Here is an 18,341-nt window from a genome sequence, read left to right as displayed (position 1 = left end):
AAACATTGCTGGCCATTGTCTTAGATCAGGTTGCTATAACAAAATACCATAGACTAAGTATCTTAAAAAACAAATTTATTTCTCACAATTCTGGAGCTGGAAGTCCAAAAGATAAGCGTGCCAACATGGACAGGTTCTGGTGAGAGCCCTCTTTCTAGCTTGTACATGGCTTGGTTATTGCTCTCTCCTCACATGGTAGAGAGAAAGATCGGTATCTCCCTGGTCTCTTCCTATAAAGGTATTAATCCCATTGATGAGGGCTCCACCTTCATGACTTAATTACCTCCAAAAGGCCCCACCTCCAATTACTATCACATTAGGGGTTAGGGCTTCAATGCCTAAATTTGGGAGAAATAAACACTCAGCCCATAGCATCCATCTTTATTGAAAATAGAATATTTTTACACAAGAAAAATACAGTCTTTTTATATTAAAGAAATAAATGAAGTAAAAATTTATATTAATTGAAAAGAGATTTTTAAAATATCAATTTTTATTTAAATATTTATTTATTTGAGAGAGTACCTGTGAAAAAGGGAAGGGGTAGAGGGGAAACAGAGGGAAGAGCAAAGGGAGAGGGAGGAGGAGAGAAGCAGACTCTCCGCAGAGTGGGGAGCCCAAGGCAGGACTCAATCTCATACCCCTGAAATCATGACCTGAGCCAAAATCAAGAGTCAGATATTCAACTAAGTCACTCAGGCATCCCAATATAATAACAATTTTAGAAAATAATTTTTATTTCTAGTAAGCCATTGTGTGATATAAAATGTATCTGATGTAAAATTTTAAGTGAGACACCACAGACATATCTACTTTCCTTTCTAGATTGTTCTCAAGACCAAGGGGAAGAAGTTATGATAAAAAGAAAAATAAAATGTTAGAAATCTAACAGTAGCTTTGTATTGAACATTATTAAGCCAATATTTATAACATCAACAATTTTACATAAATGATAGTAAAGAAAGTATTCTTTCTGTACAATTGGGATAATAAACCAAATTTTCTATTTTTCTTTTGTTGGCAACTTTTGCACTAAAGCAAAATAGCTATTCTTAAGTAATCTTGTTTTTGTTTGCCATAAACATCCTTCAAAAAGGTTTCCAAATAACTAGATTTGCACATTTAATCTTAACTGAGTTTTTTTTTTTTAAATGGATCAAGGGATGCCCGGGTGACTCAGTGGTTGAACTCAGGTCAGCCTTTGACTCAGGTCATGATCCTGGGGTCCTGGGATCAAGTCCCACATCAGGCTCCCCGCAGGGAGCCTGCTTCTCCCTCTGCCTATGTTTCTGCCTCTGTGTGTCTCTCAGGAATAAATAAATAAAATCTTTTAAAAAATGGATCAAGAGAAGAATATGAACAAAAAACGATACCTAGGGAATTATTACTAAACAAAAAGACAAACATAAGAGGAAAATGTTTTTTTTCTAGAACAAAAACTTAGGTTTAGAAACTTCTTCCATGACTGGAATATTTTTTGGGATTAAATTTCATGGAAAATAATAAAATCCCTTCTCACAAATGAAAGTTCCACATGATCTCAATGACTGAAATATCATATTCTAAATAACAATATAGAAAGTTATTCGGACTGCAAACTTAAAAACAAAAGAGAACTCTCTAAATGAGAAAGGTTATCTATTGGAGACACTGTCAAATTTACTTCAAAGCAGCTAAAACTTTTTTACCTGGGTATATAGGCAACATTCTACACCAAGAAGTACTCCCTCTCTTGTTTGAAACACTTTTTTCACTTGGCTTCTAGCATGCCAACCAGTCTCCTGACTTCCAGCCACTGGTTCATCCTTTTTTCTTCTACTTCTTAATGTTCACCTACACCACAGGGCTCAGTCTTTTGCTGTCTTTATCTTCTTTTTTCTAGCTGCACTAAATGATCTCATACAATTATCATGGCTATTCACTAATGATGTCTAAATTAATTTTGCCAGTCCCAACTTGTACCGTGAACTCTAGACCCAAATATCCACCTGCCTACTCAGCATCTCCAACCTAACATGGCCCAAACAGAACTTCTGATTCCACATTCCTCCAAATCTGTTCCTCCTCCAGGATGCCTCATCTCTGTATCCTAGAACTTATCCAGTTGCTCAGTCGAAAATCTAGGAATCATCCTTTACTTCTCTCTTTCCCTCTCTTCATATCCAAGCTAACAGCAGATCCTATCTTCTCTACCTTTAAAGTAGAGCCTAAATCCAGTATCTAACCACCTCCCCATCATCTACCACACTAGTCTAAGACTCTTTCCTGGAACTCTAATAACTTAACTGCTCTCTCTTTTAACCCTGAATCTTCTCCAGTCTAACTTTCAAACTACAGCTCCATACAGGTAAGTCAAAGTATATCACTCAGCTCTCAATTGTTTGAATAGCTTCCTTTTTTTAAAGATTTTATTTATTCATGAGAGACACAGAGAGAGAGAGAGACAGAGACACAGGCAGAGGGAGAAGCAAGCTCCATTCAGGGACTTGATCCCGGGTCTCCAAGATCACACCCCAGGCTGAAGGCGGTGCTAAACCGCTAAGCCACTGGGGCTGCCCTCAAATGGCTTCTTATTGTCTATCTCTAACACATTATAAGGGCCTTATGCTCTGGTTTCTCTATTTCATTTCTTACCACTCCTTTTTTATTTTTTTTAAAAGATTTTGTTTATTTATTTGACAGAGAGAGAGAGAGAGCACAAGTAGGCAGAGTGGCAGGCAGGGGGATAGGGAGAAGGGAGCTGGGAACAGGGAGCTGAGCAGGGGGCCCTATGTGGGGCTGGATCCCAGAACTCGGGATCATGACCTGAGCCAAAGGCAGATGGTTAACCTACTGAGCCACCCAGGCGCCCCATCACTCCTCCCCTTTAACTACTCTGTTGTAACCTTACTGGCCTCTCTGCTATTCCTCAAATGTGCTAAACCCAATTAATGTTTTTAAGCCTTTCACAACTTACCTTTACCTCTGCCCAGAATGCTCTTTCCCCAAATATTAACATGGCCCATACATTTATATCATTAGGGCTTCTGCATAGGTCACCTCCTCAAACAGGCCTTAAAGTAGCAACCATCTCAATACTCTGTCCCTACACCTGCACCCCGATGTTTATAGCAGCAATGTCCACAATAGCCAAACTGTGGAAGGAGCCTCGGTGTCCATCGAAAGATGAATGGATAAAGAAGATGTGGTCTATGTATACAATGGAATATTACTCAGCCATTAGAAATGACAAACACCCACCATTTGCTTCAACATGGATGGAACTGGAGGGTATTATACTGAGTGAAATAAGTCAATCGGAGAAGGACAAACATTATATGGTCTCATTCATTTGGGGAATATAAATAATAGTGAAAGGGAATAGAAGGGAAGGGAGAAGAAATGGGTAGGAAATATCAGAAAGGGAGACAGAACATGAAGACTCCTAACTCTGGGAAACGAACTAGGGGTGGTGGAAGGGGAGGAGGGCAAGGGGTGGGGGTGACTGGGTGACGGGCACTGAGGGGGGCACTTGACGGGATGAGCACTGGGTGTTATTCTGTATGTTGGCAAATTGAACACCAATAAAAAATAAATTTTTATTAAAAAAAATATTCTGTCCCTATTCTTTGCTTCTTCTTTATAGCACCTCATACTATATTTTTGCTTATATTTTTATTGTCTGCCTTCTCCAAAGGGATACAGTAAGTCCCACAAAAGCAGTACTTTATATTGGTCACAGCTATACAACCAACACAAAAAAATATCTGCCACATAGTAAGCAAGGTAAATATGTATTGAATCAAATAATGAATGGGATTCTAATCTGAACACTACCCAATAATATAGTTTTGTTTTGCTTTAAAGAAAAAAAACAAAAAAAAAGAAAAAACCCTCTAGAATATGCCCTTACAAACAAAAGTAAACTCAGCTTAATTTCTCTCAAATGATATGAATTTTATTAAAAGACAAAGTGATACTTAGTAGCAGTGAAGCTGAATTTTCAGCAAGATATTCTAGCTATTATAATTTTTTTTAAGTCTCAGAATTATCCCTGAAAATATAGTCTCAGTTTATTTGAGCCTGAACACTTACAAATGGGATATGTAACATATACATAATACACATACACAATATAGTACAGTTTTGTGAAATCAAACTAGTATAAATAGGAACATTTTAGATTATCCCACAATCCTTTCCACTGCCTTCTCTCTTCAAATTGCTACCAGTGAAGGCCCAGGCTCCTAATCTACCAATTAGTTAGAGCTAGCTTTCACAGTTAAACATGTTATATACAATTAACTTGATGGCTGACACTGTTGTTCACAATAAGGAAAATGGCAATATCACCAGAGGTTGCAGAGGCAGGGCATTTTACATGAGTATGTCTGTGGCTAAATTGCCACTATATATTATATATTACCTGCTCTCTTCCATCAACACAATTTACAGTCCACAAGAATGTGAAAAATCCCACCACATAACAGATGTATAATTTGGTAGAAGGCAGGGCTTGATGATGAAGTCATTATTCACTAGTGGGCTAAAGAATCTAGATCCTGAAAAATATAGTTAGCCACACTGAGGCTCTCTGGAGCCATGCATAGAAGGCCAGTTCAAGTACTCCCTGAGGATGACAGTCTATTGCTGAAAAGATTATGGAAACTCAAGTTGAGCCATTTGGCCTCTCTAGCAACAAGGAAAAGAATTTAGTCCAGTATGATCGGTTCATTTAAGTCTAAATTCATTTAATGTTGATGAGGTGGTTTATGCTCTCTGATCAGGGGACAGAAGAATGATGAATACTACTTCTTATGAAAAGTTTCAAGCCTTGTAACCCCTCTGAAAATAAATAGTCCAAATACCAGTTCCATTTCTTTCCCTGTAGGCACAAAAAAAGGGAAGATTACTTGTGAAATATTTACTGTGCTTATTCTGTCTTCTCTTCTTTCCCTAGTAAAAATTCCCAATGTCCTGAATGCACATACCAAGGGTTAGCTCAGAGGGGCCAGGTTCTTAACTGGAACTCAGGCCCTAAAGTAACATTCAAACCAGAAAGTACCCGAAGTTTAAAGGCTAAACATTCCTTTTACTTTATTGGCAAAAAGTTTTAGCTATCCAACTGAACACGTCCTATGAAATGGAAATGGGTCATCATTCCCTTGTTCTAGAAATTTAATATCTAAAATAGATAACATGGGAGCAGACATTGTTATATTACTGTCTAGATTAAATATGTACACAGCAGAGTTTCTATAATAATGAGACAACTATGTTAGGTTTTGTTAAATCAGCCTCATGGCAGTCACGCTTTGAATATATGCAACTGTACTATAAAATGAGACAATGCACAGATATAATGGCAAGAATCAAATTATGAGTAGTTCTACCTTAGAGAGGAAGTAGAGGGTAAATGCTAATAAATTCGCATAAAAGTCACTGGAATGAATTCAGGAGGCAAACATTTCACTTTGATTTTGTGGAGGCAGCAGGCTTAAGACTGGGAGAAAAGTAAAAGTACAAATTTTTCGATAAAATAAAGCTATAGTAAATTCCTGAAACATGATGAAAATAAATTTATTTACCCGAATAGAGCTCATGTTTACTGTTGTCCTTTCTTCTGGCCACTCCTTAAAAAACAAAAACAAAACAACAAAAAAAGTGGGGAGATAGGAGATAGAAATAAATATTTGGTTAGCAAAAATTACCAGAAAATTAAGATGGCTCTTCACTGACTCATTTGTTACATTTTATTCCTACTATCATTCTTGGATTCCTTTTAGGTAAACTTAACTCACTATAACCTTCCATATTTCTCCCTAATAGCACAAACAGAAGGAAAGTGAGATTACAGAGAATAAAGGGAGCTCCATTTTGCTAATTTATGGCTTCAAATCTGTGTTCAGCCACTGGAATGAAGATAGAAGATATTAGAGAAGGCATCTGCTAAGGTAAAGGACACCTGAACTGAGTTTTAAGGGATGAAGAGGAAGTCTAGTGAGGCAGTCTGTGTACACAGGAGATTCTATAAAAACTGATTATGAAAACTCAGACCTAGGCAATCCCACATATTTTCCTATCTTTAACTATCACCCACTGTACTTCAATGAAAAGTCATCAATTCTATAAAAAACATTTTTTATATATTACTAAGAAAAAACTATGCCTATTAAACTATGTATAGCACAATGTCTTCTTAACACTTAGAATTTTTCTTTTATGATGATTTTTAGATGTAGGCAGATTTTGATCATATATCATTTTTATAAACATGAAATGGTAAATATAAACAAAATTAAGTAGTGAAAAGTATTTCTAAAATTTTATATTTGGAGTCCTACTCTTCTGAATTACTTTTCTACTCAAGAGCTATAGATAACTATGTTTTTTCACACAGTATCATCTTCTGTGCCAAAGTGTTGGCAATGCAACGTTTCTCAAAAAACTAGTGTTGGGGTCCCAATTACATAAACATAACCTACTTTTGGTTCCTGCTTCAAAGGAAAGTCCATAACAAGTATGATATACTGCTTCCCTCCCCTCTTCCTCCAAGGCATTTGTTTTTTGGGGCTTAAAGGAGTGTTCCAATATTTCCTCCAAGTTATTTCCCCAACCTGCTAACAACCATCCTGCAAGGTCTGATTCTGGTAATCTGCCTGGACATACTCAAAAACAGTAAACGACAACTATATTTTCATTGCTGCCTGGCTGACATCAATTGCAAGACACGCCCTGATCTCTGAGAAGTTAAAAAGTGAAAAGAACATGTGTTTTTACTGATTAAATATACTGATTAAATATGCTGATGAATTCCATATTTATTTCTCTAATTCCAACTTTTCTCCTGAACTCCAAGCCTAGCTTCAAACTGCCTATACTTCCACTTCTTGTATGTCTACAGACATTTCAAACTTAGGTAGATCAAAACAGAATTTGAGTCTCAACTTGCCCTCCCCCCAAACCAAAATAACCTCTCTTGTTCTTTCACCAGTATTCCTATTATTAATAAATGGAACCACCATCAACTCAGTTGCTCAATTAAAAAAACCTCAAAACTGGGTGCCTGGGTGCTTAGTTGGTTAAATGTCTGCCTTCAGCTCAGGTCCATGATCCTGGAGTTCTGGGATCGAGTCCCGGGTCAGGCTCCCTGCTCAGTAGGGAGTCTGCTTCTTCCCCTACCCCTCCCCTCAACTTGTGTTCTCTCTCACTTGCTTTCTCTCAAATAAATAAAATCTTATTTAAAAAAAGAATTATATAGGGACATCTGAGTGGCTCAGTGGTTGAGCATCTGCCTTCTTTGGCTCAGAGTGTGATCCTAAGTTCCTAGGATAGAGTCCCACATCAGGTTCCCTGCAGAGAGCCTGCTTCTCCCTCTGCCTATGTCTCTCCCTCTCTCTCATGAATAAATAAAATTTGGGGATGCCTGGGTAGCTCCGCAGTTGATCGTCTGCTTTCAGCTCAGGGCGTGATCCCAGGTCCGGAGATCAAGTCCCGCATCAGACTCCCTGTGAGGAGCCTGCTTCTCCCTCTATGTCCGTCCCTGACTCTTTCTTTCTCTCTCTCTCTCTCTCTCCGTGTAACTCTCATGAATAAATAAATAAAATCTTTAAAAAAATATAGCTTGCAAAAAATATCTTCTTAAACTCAAAAGTCCTTTTCTTTCTCTCATTCCCACTTTTTAAAATTAGTTTCAGAGGTAGAATTTAGCTATTCATCAGTTGCATATAATACCCAGGGCTCAAAAAAAAAAAAAAAATACCCAGGGCTCATTATATCAAGTGCTCTCCTTAATGCCCATAACCCAGTTATCCCTTCCCTCCTCCCCCATTCCCTCCAGTAACCCTCAGTTGTTTCCTGGAGTTCAGTGTCTCTTACGGTTTGCCTCCCACTTCTAATGAAGCCATTCATCAAGTCCTGTCCAACTTTTGCAATATATCTCAAATCAATCCACTTCCATCCATTTCCACTACCATTACATGTACACAAATCTCTATCAGTATCTCTTGTCCAGACTCCACCAACAGCTTCCTAATTGGTGCCCCTGCAGCTACTTGGGCCTCTCATTATAACTCTATCCTCCACAAAATAGCCAAAGTAATCTCTGTCAATAAACATAAACTCAGGCTGTACTATGACTTTGCTTTAAAATTTTTCAATTGTTTCCCATGGCACTTCAAAGAGATCTGTAAAAGACACAGCCCCTGAATCTCTGCTCTTATTTCATTCCATTCTCACTCTTTTTCCTTAAGCTATAAACCATACCAGCCTTCCTTTTCTCCTTGAACCCCTTGAGCCAGTGTACTATTCTCACCACCTGGAATTCTCTTATTCCAGCTATTCCTAGGCCGGCTGATTCTCATCTTTTAGAAGAAATATTAGACCAAATGCCACCTCCGCAAAAAGCCTTCTTTGAACACCCATTCCTGACAATTCCCCAATCACTCTTTCTCTTACCCCACCCTGATTATGTCCTTCACAGCATTTCTCAAAATTCAAAATTATCATGTTTACTTATTTCATTACTTTTTTACTGTTCGTTCTCATTAGAACACAAACTCCATTTGGGCATAGATGGTTTCTGTCTTCTCAGGCACTATTTTCCCAGTATGAGAAGCATAGTGAACACAAAATAAGTATTTGTTGAATGAATAAAGAAACAACTACTGAGCAGCTAGGGTGGCACAGCAGTTTAGCGCCGCCTTCAGCCCAGGGCGTGATCCTGGAATCCCAGGATCAAGTCCCACATCGGGCTCCCTGCATGGAGCCTGCTTCTCCCTCTGCCTGTGTCTCTCTGACTCTCTCTCTCTCTCTCTGTCTCTCATGAATAAATAAATAAAATCTTTAAAAAATAAAAAATAATTTTAAAAAATTTAAAGAGAAACTACTGATTCAAAGGTAATTATGCTAATAAAATCTAGAGCTTCAGAATTTCCTGAAATGTAAGCTCTACAAATGTCCAAAATATTTGGACTCTTTGATACTGAGAACAGACTGGCCAAATTAAATTTACTAAATTATCTCTAAAACACTAATTTGAAATATTACAATTGTAAAATTCCATAAGATAAAACATCAGAATTAAATCATACTGCCATGGTATCAGAAGTTATTTTTACCATCTCAAAGGTAAGATATTTAGTTGGTGAGAAGGGCTCAAAAGGCACTCTCATAAAACCCATATTGACATTAAAGCCTAGTATTTTCAGAACCAACAAAAAGGGCAGTTTCACATTTTGCCAAATGCACTCTATGCCACTAGAATTTAAACCTTCCAGTAAGAACCAACCTTCCTTCAACATTTTAAAAACTTTTCTGATTTTCTGATTTAAATATCAATTCCTGATCCTCCAAAACAAGTTTGTTTACCTTTGTTCGTGTTGATAATATTTACTACTTTAGAGACTCAGTCTTCTACCACACAATCTAGATGAAAAAATTATTTGACTTAAGAACATCAATCCTACTCTATTTATAATTCATTATAAGTTTTGCCAAATAAGAACTAGAAATAAATAAATAAAATTTTAAAAGGGAAGGCGGTGGCTGGGTGGCTCAGTTGGTTGAACATCTGCCTTTGGCTCAGGTCATGATCCCGATGTCCTGGGATCAAGCCCCATGTTGGGCTCCCTGCTCAGTGGGGAGCCTGTTTCTCCCTCTCCCTCTGTCCCCTAGCTTGTGCTCTCTATCTCAAACAAACAAATAAATAAATAAAATCTTTTAAAAAATGGATGCAACCATGTTGACAAGGTATGGAGAAAATAACCATTCACTGTAAGGAGCAATGTAAATTAAAATAACTTCTACTAAAAGCAATTAATGATACCAAACAAAATCAAAAAATCACTGAAAACAATCCAGTTAGCGCAATTTTACCCACAGACACAATTATATGTATGAAATGATGTATATGGTTTAAGAATATTCATTAGAGTATAATTTCATAACAACTAGAAAAAACTTAAATGTTCAATTGACAACTTATATGCTTAACTTTAACATAGATTCATATGATGGAATACTATGGAAACATCAAAAACAATGAGGCAGCCCTTTATATACAAAAATGAAACATAAGCCTAGATATTAAGTCAAAAATTCAAGAGGCAAAAAAAATTCAAGAGGCAGAAAAGTAAATATGGTATACAGTGTTGTAAAAGATCATTTACAGAGAAATATACAGTATGTCTCTAGAAGGATATTCAAGAAACTGAACGTAGTTGCTTTATGATAAAAAGTATCCACATAGAGTTCCACTTCCAGGATGAAATCATGAGTTCTGAGGACCCACTCCCCAGAAAATGAGAAAATTTGGCAAAGACTGCTTTTTAAAAACCAGCACTTAAAGACTCTGAAGGTAGATCTAAATTCAATAATCTAACATACTGCCTTAAGAAACTAGAAACAGGAAAGCAAACTAAACCCAAAGTAAGAAGAAAGTATAGGTGACCCTTGAATAACATGTGGTTAGGGGTGCCAACCCTGGCACAGTCAAAAACCTATGTATAACTTTGGCTTCCCCCAAATTTAACTACTGACAGCCTGTTGACCAGAACATAAACAATCAATTAACACATATTTTATAAGTATTATATACTATATTCTTAGAACAGAATAAGCTAGAGAAAAGAAAATGTTAAGAAAATCATAAGGAAAACACACTTATAGTATTATACTGTATTTATTGAAAAAAAATCTGCATTAAGTGGACCCATGGAGTTCAAACTTCTATTGTACAAGGGTCAATCATAAACAATAGTGATTAGATCAAGAAATAAATGAAATAAAGAATATAAAAACAGTGGCACCTGGGTGGCTCAGTTGGTTAAGCATCTGCCTTCAGCTTAGGTCATGATCCTGGGGTCCTGGAATGGAGCACCACATCGGGCTCTCTCCTCAGCAGGGAGTCTGCTTCTCCTTCTCCCTCTGTTCCTCCCCCACAACCCTGCACTCACGCTCCCTTTCTCTTTCTCTCTCTCTCAAATAAATAAAATCTTTTTAAAAAGAATATAAAAACAAAGATTCTCATACTTCCTGATTTTAAAACTTACTATAAAGTTACAGTAATTAAAACCATGTGGTATTGGATGAAGAAAGACCTATAGACCAATGGAACAGAATAGAAAGCTGAGAAATAAACACTCATATAGGGGCACCTGGGTGGCTCAGTGGTTGAGCATCTACCTTTGGCTTAGGGCATGATCCTGGGGTCCTGGGATTGAGTTCTACATCGGGCTCCCAGCATGGAGCCTGCTTCTACCTCTGCCTGTGTCTCTGCCTGTCTCTGTCTCTCATGAATAAAAAAATAAAATCTTAAAAAAAACCCTACATATCAATGGATACAAATAACAGAATGAAAAGGCAACCTATGGAATAGGAGAGAAATATTTGTAAATCACTTATATGATAAGGGGTAAATATCCCGACTTCTTATATAAAGAACTCCTACAACTCAACAACAAAAAAATAACCTGATTTGAAAAAAATGGGTGAAAGACTTGAATAGATATTCCTCCTAAAAAGATATACAGATGACCAATGAGCACATGAAAAAATGCTCTATATCACTAATCATGAGGGAAATGAGAATCAAACCCACAACAAAATACTACCTCACATCCACAGGATGTTTATTTAAAAAAATCAGAAAATAAGAAGTGCTGGTGAGGCCATGGAGAAATTGGAACCCATGTGCCCTGCTGGTATGAATATAAATTTAATATGGAAACACTTATGGAAAACAATACAGTGTTTCTTAAAAAAATATAAGTAGAATTACTATATGATCCAGCAATTCCACTTCTGGGTATACACCTGAAAGATCAGAAAGCAAGGACTTGAACAGATGATTTTATACCCATATTCACAGTAGCATTATTTTCAAGAGCTGAAAGTGGGAAGTAATCCAAGTGTCCATCAAAGGATAAAACAGACATGGGTGGACCTAGAGGATGTTATGCTAAATGAAATAAATCAGACTGAGAAAAACAAATACCAAATGATTTCACTCATGTGGAATCTAAAAGACCAAACAAATGAATAAACAAACAAACAACAGAATTAGACCTATAAATACAGAGAACTGATGGCCACCAGAGGGAAGGGGGTTATGGGGGGATAAGTAAAATGAGTGGTGGGGAGCAGGATTTACAGGCTTCCAGTTATGAAATAAATGAATTATGGAAATAAAAGGTACAGCATAGGAAATATAATAAATGGTATTGTAATAGCATTATATGGTGACAAACAGCAGCTACACTTGTGATGAGCATTGCATAATGAAGCTGAATTACTATGTTGTACAACTAAAACTAATTTAACATTGTGTGTCAACTATACTAAAATGAAAAAAATTTAAATAAATGAGGACTGAGATTTTAAAAAAAGGATGAACAGATAAGCAGAATGTGATATATACATATAGTGGAATATTATTTAGTCTTAAAGAAGAATATCTGTACACATGCTATATTAGGGATGAATCTTGAAGAAATGCTAAGTGAAGCTACTTACAAAAGGACAAACACTGTATGATTCCACTTATATGAGGTACCTAGAGTTAAGCCAAATTCAGACTAAAAATAGGATGCAGGCTACAAAGGGCTGTGGAGTGGAGGGAATAGGGAGTCACTATTTATTTTATTTTTTGTTTCAAGCTCAGGTATTTATTAGGCACCCACTGCACACCTTGGGAGAAGGCCTGGCTGGTGAACATAGTAATCCCCAGGACAGCTCTGGCCCCCATCCCACAAGCTCTCGGACTAGAATAGGGGGCAGCAAATATTACCAGCAAAACGACAGGGATGATGGGGGCCATGAGAGCTGGGTGGCAGGGGGCTCCCTGCAGGTGGGAAGCCAGGGTGAGAAAGACCCCTCTGGCCCCCAGGAGAGGAAGAGCAGGCCCAGGTGCAGGTCTTCAGGCAACTGTGGGCTGAACAGCATGTGGAACATTTGGGGGCATTTGGGGGCATTTGGGGGCAATGCTGGTGGTCAAGGCCAAGCTCAGAGGGTGGGCTGTACTGCAGGTAGCCACAGGAGGCTTGGGGCAGAACAACAGTAGGACAGGCCACCGCGTGGGGTACTCGCTGGTGGGGGAGCAGGCTCCCCATGTCCCGCCTCCTGACAGTACAGCCCAGCCCGTGGACGCAGCACTCCTCAGAGCCCTTGGGAGTCACTATTTAATAAGCACAATTTCAGTTTTACAAGATGAAAAGAGTTCTGTGGATGGACAGTAGTAATGGTAGAACAATAATGTAAATGTATTTAATGCCATTAAATTATATACTTAAAAATGGTTAAGATAGTAAATTTTATGTTATATGTATTTAATTACAATTAAAATTTTTAAAAATTTAAGAAAAAACTTATTTAAGTAGAGAAAAAGCAGTGAAACCAAACTGGTTCCTTGAAAAGGTCAACAATATTGACAAACTAGCTAGGCTAAATACACAAAAAAGAGAGAAGATTCAAGTCACTAAAATCAAAAATGAAAGGAGGAAATCACTACCAACTTTACTGAAATAAAAGGTATTGTAAGGTATATCAACACATTAGATAAACTATATGAAATGGACAAATTCTATTCAACAACTAAATGTTGAGAATGACTCAAGAATAGCTGAACAGAACTATAACAAGAGGTTGAATAGTAATTTAAAATCTTCCTACTAATAAAAGCCAATGACCAGATAGCTTCACTGGTAAAATCTATCAGATATTTAAAGAAGAATTAATGCCAATTCTTCACATACTTTTCCAAAGAATAGGAGAAAGAATACTTCCTAACTTATTGTATGAGGCCAGAATTAACCTGAAACCAAAACCAGACAAAGATATCACAAGAAAAAATCAATATCCCTTATCATCCACAAACTACCAGGAAACCAAATCTGGCAACATGTAAAAGGGATTATTCTCCATGACCAAATACAATTTATCCCAGGAATGCAAGTATGGCTAAATATCTGAATATCAATTAATATAATATACCATTATCCTCAGAAGAAAGGGCAGGAACCACATGATCATGTTTGTAGATACAGAAAGAGCATTTCACAAAATCTAACATTGTTTCATGATAAAAACACTCAATAAACTAACAATGGAAAGTCAGTTCCTCAATCTGATAAGGGGCATCCATGGAAATTCCTAATATCATACTGCAGAAAAATGAAATTATTTCCCTAATAAGAAAAAAAACAAACTTGTCCATTCTTGCCATTTTTCTTCAACTTTAATTTTACCTGAGGTTCTAGGGAATACAATTAGCTTGCCAAGAAAAAAGAAAACAAAAGATCCAGATTTTAAAGAAGGAAATAAAATTATCTGTTTGCAGAAAACATTATCTTGTGTATAGAAAATCCTAAGGGATCCATTGAAAAGCTTTAAAAATTTAAAAATAAGTTCAACAAAAACAATGAAACAAAGGTTTCAGGATGTAAGATCAATATATACTGGGATGCCTGAGTCGCTCAGCGATTGAGCTTCTGCCTTCGGCTCAGGGCGTGATCCTTGGGTCCGGGGTTTGAGCCCCACATCAGGCTCCCTGCAAGGAGCCTGCTTCTCCATCTGCCTATGTCTCTGTCTCTCTGTGTCTCTCATAAATAAATAAATAAATAAAATCTTTTAAAAAAATCAATATACACCAATCAGCAATGAACAATCCGAACATGAAATTAAGCAAAAAATTCTAATATACTGTCTTTGAATGACACATTAGACCAGACGGACATAATAGATATACACAGCATATTCTAGCCAAAAACAACAGAATATATATTCTTTTCAAGTGCACATGGGACATCATGCAGGGCAAATCATCTATTAGGCTACAAAACAAGCCTCAATAAATTTAGGAAGAGTGAAATCATATCATGCTCCTTTTTAAATCACACTGGTATGAAACTAGAAAAAAAATCACAAGAAAACAACTGGAGAAAACACAAACACATGGAGACAAAACATAATACTAGACAGCCAATGAGTCAATGAAGCAATCAAAGAAGAAATAAAAAATACACAGAGACAAATGAAAATGAAAACATAACAGCCCAAAATCTTTGTGATAGAGCGAAAGTACTTCCTAGAGGGAAATATAGAGCCATGCAGGCCCACCTCAAGAACAAGAAAAAGCTCAAATAAACAATCTAACCTTACACATAAAAAAAAAATAGAAAAAGAAGAATAACCAAATTCCGAGGTGAGTAGAGGAAAGGAAATTATAATAAAGATGAAAGCAGAAATAAATGACACAGAGAGTAAAAAAAGGAAAACAATCAATGAAACCAAGAGTTGATTCTTTGAAAAGATAAACAAAATTGACAGCCAGACTCATCAAGAAAAAAAGAAAGGACTCAAATAAATACAATCAGCAATGAGAGAAGAACTGATACCACAGAAAGACAAAGGATTATAAGAGAATAACTATGAAAACTTAGATGCCAACAAAGTGGACAACCTAGAATAAATGGGTAAATACCTAGAAACATACAATTTTCCAAAATGGAACCAGGAAGAAATAGAAAATCAGAACAGGCCAATTACAAGTAACAAAACTGAATCGATAATTAAAATAAAAACCACCAAAAAATAAAAGTCCAGGACCAGATAGATACACAGGTGTATTCTAATAAACTTTTTTTTAAAGATTTACTTATTTGAGAGAGAGAGAAAGAAAGCACGAGAGTGAGTGCACAGGGGGAGGGGCAGAGAAAGAGAATTCCAAGCAGACTCAGTGCTGAGCCTGTCACAGAGCTGATCTCACAATCGTGAGATCATGACCTGAGCCGAAACCAAGGGTTGGACGTTCACCCAACTGAGCCACCCAGGCGCCTAGAATTCTACCAAACTTTTAAATAAGACTTAATACCTATTCTCCTCAAACTATTCCATAAAATATAAAAGCAAGGAAAGCTTCTAAATACATTCTACAAGGCCAGCATTACCCTGATAACAAAACCACACAAGCCACAAAAAAAGAAAACTTCAGACCAATATCCCTAACGTACACAGATGGCAAAAATCCTCCACAAAATAGGAGAAAATCACATATAACACATTAAAAAGATCATTCACTATTTGCAGATGACATTGTACTATATATATGAAACACTAAAGACCTCACAAAAAAACTACTACGACTAATAAACGAATTCAGGAAAGTCACAGGATACAAAATTAATATACAGAAATCCATTGCATTTCTGTACACAATAATAAAGTAGCAAAAAGCAACACAATTTCAACTGCACCAAAAAGAATAAAATATCTAGGAATAAATTTAACCAAAGAGCTGAAAGACTTATACTCTGAAAACTGTAAAACACTGATGAAAGAAACTGAAGATGATACAAAAAAATGGAAAACCATTCCATGTTCATGGATTAAAAAGAAAAATATTGTTAAAATGTCTATACTATCTGGAAAGAGCCCAGATGTCCATCAACAGTTGAATGGATAAAGAATATTTGATAAACACAACCACACACACACACACACACACACACACACACACACACACACTGGAATATTATTCAGCCACCAAAAAGAAAGAAATCTTGCCATCTGCAATGATGTGGATGGAACTAAAGGGTATTATGTTAAGTGAAATAAGTCAAAGAGAGACAAATACCATATGATTTTACTCATATGTGGAATTTTAAAAATGAACAGTTAAACGTAGGAGAGGGGAAGGAAAAATAAAATAAGATGAAAACAGGGAGGCAAACCATAAGAGACACTTAACTCTAAGAAACAAACTGAGGGTTGATGGAGAGGATGTAGTTGGGGGGGAGGAGTAATTGATGGGCATTAAGGAGGGCACTTGATGTAATGAGCACTGGATGTTGTATACAACTGATGAATCACTAAATTCTACCTCTGAAACTAGTGAAAAAATAATTTTTAAAATGTCTATACTACCTAAAGGAATCTAAAGATTTAATGCAATCCCCATCAAAATATCAACAGCAATTTTTAACGGAACTAGAATAAATAATCCTTAAATTTATATGGAACCATAGTAGACCCTGAGTAGCCAAAGCAATGTTGAAAACAAAGAATAAAGCTAGACATATCACAATTACAGATTTCAAGGTATACTACACAAAGCTACAGTACTCAAAATGAATGGTACTGGCACAAAAATAGACACATAGATCAATGGAATAGAATAAGCAGTCCAGAAATAAACCCACGATTATATGGTCAATTAATCTATGAAAAAGGAAGCAAGATAATACAATGAGGAAGACATTCCCTTCAACAAATAGTGCTGGGAAAATTGGACAGTTACATGCAAAAAATCAAACTGGGGCACCTGGGTGGTTCAGTTGGTTAAGCATGTGCCTTAGGCTATGATCCTGATGTCTCCCTCTGCCTACTGCTCATATTCTCGCTCTCAAACAAATAAAGCTTTTTAAAATTTTAAATTAAAAAATTAACTTTTGGACTACATCAAAATAAAAAGCTTTTGCACAGCAAAGGAAACCTTCAACAAAACAAAAAGGCAACATAACAAAATGGGAGAAGATATATACAAATGATATAGCTGATAAGTGGTTAGTATCCAAAATGTATATAGAACCTATACAACTCAACACCAAAAAACGCAACTAATCCAAATTAAAAATGGGCAGAGGACATGAATAGATATTTTTCCATATAGACATATAGATGGTAAGCAGAAACATGAAAAAATGTTCAACATCCCTCATCATCAGGGAAATGCAAATCAAAATCACAGTGGGATTAACACCTTACACCTGTCAGGATGGCTAAAATCAAAAAAGCAAGAAATAAGAAATGTTGCTAAGGATATGGAGAAAAGGAAACCTTTGTACACTGTTGGTGGAAATACAAGCTGGTGCAGCCACTGTGGAAAGCAGTATGTAGGTTCCTCAAAAAATTAAAAACAGAATTATCACATTATCCAATAATTCTTCTACTGGGCATTTACAATAAAAATGAAAACACTAATTTGAAAAGATATATGCACCCCTATGTTTACTGCAGCATTTACAATAGCCAAAATATGGAATATCCACAAACGAATGGATCTCTCTCTCTCTCTCTCTCACACACACACACACACACACACACACACACACCGGAACATTACTCGGCCATAAAAAAGAATGAGATTCTTCCATTTGCAATAACATGAATGACTCTAAAGGGTATAATGCTAAGTGAAATAAGTCAGAGAAAGACAAGTACCAAATGACTTCACTCATAAGTGGTATCTAAAAAAATAAAACAGAAAATAAAAACAACAAATGAATAAACAATAAGCAGAATCAGACCTATAAATACAGAAAACAAACTGATAGTTGCCAAAGGGGAGGATGTGGAGGGGTTGGGCA

The 18,341-nt window shown here is 36.5% G+C and overlaps 1 protein-coding gene across 3 annotated transcripts in view; it reads right to left on the bottom strand.

The window, feature by feature from the left end:
• Nucleotides 1-3,915: 3,915 nt before the first annotated feature.
• The window catches only part of CENPI (centromere protein I), a 76,854-nt gene continuing 62,428 nt past the window's right edge, over nucleotides 3,916-18,341 (bottom strand). For 2 of the 3 annotated variants that reach the window (XM_072743434.1, XM_026006588.2), the window contains exons 20-21: nucleotides 5,568-5,612; nucleotides 3,916-4,864 (exon numbers count right to left, since the gene is read on the bottom strand). In XM_072743434.1, the coding sequence (XP_072599535.1) occupies nucleotides 4,763-4,864; nucleotides 5,568-5,612 (147 nt within the window). In that variant the 3' untranslated portion in view covers nucleotides 3,916-4,762. Of the gene's footprint in view, nucleotides 4,865-5,349; nucleotides 5,613-18,341 lie in introns of those variants that run through there. The other variant, XM_072743433.1, reaches the window with a different exon arrangement.

The sequence above is a fragment of the Vulpes vulpes genome, chromosome X (genome assembly GCF_048418805.1).
Source record: "Vulpes vulpes isolate BD-2025 chromosome X, VulVul3, whole genome shotgun sequence".
Classification (NCBI taxonomy): Eukaryota; Metazoa; Chordata; class Mammalia; order Carnivora; family Canidae; genus Vulpes; species Vulpes vulpes.
Note: the sequence above shows the minus strand (reverse complement) of the source record. Positions and strands in the feature narration are given on the sequence as shown.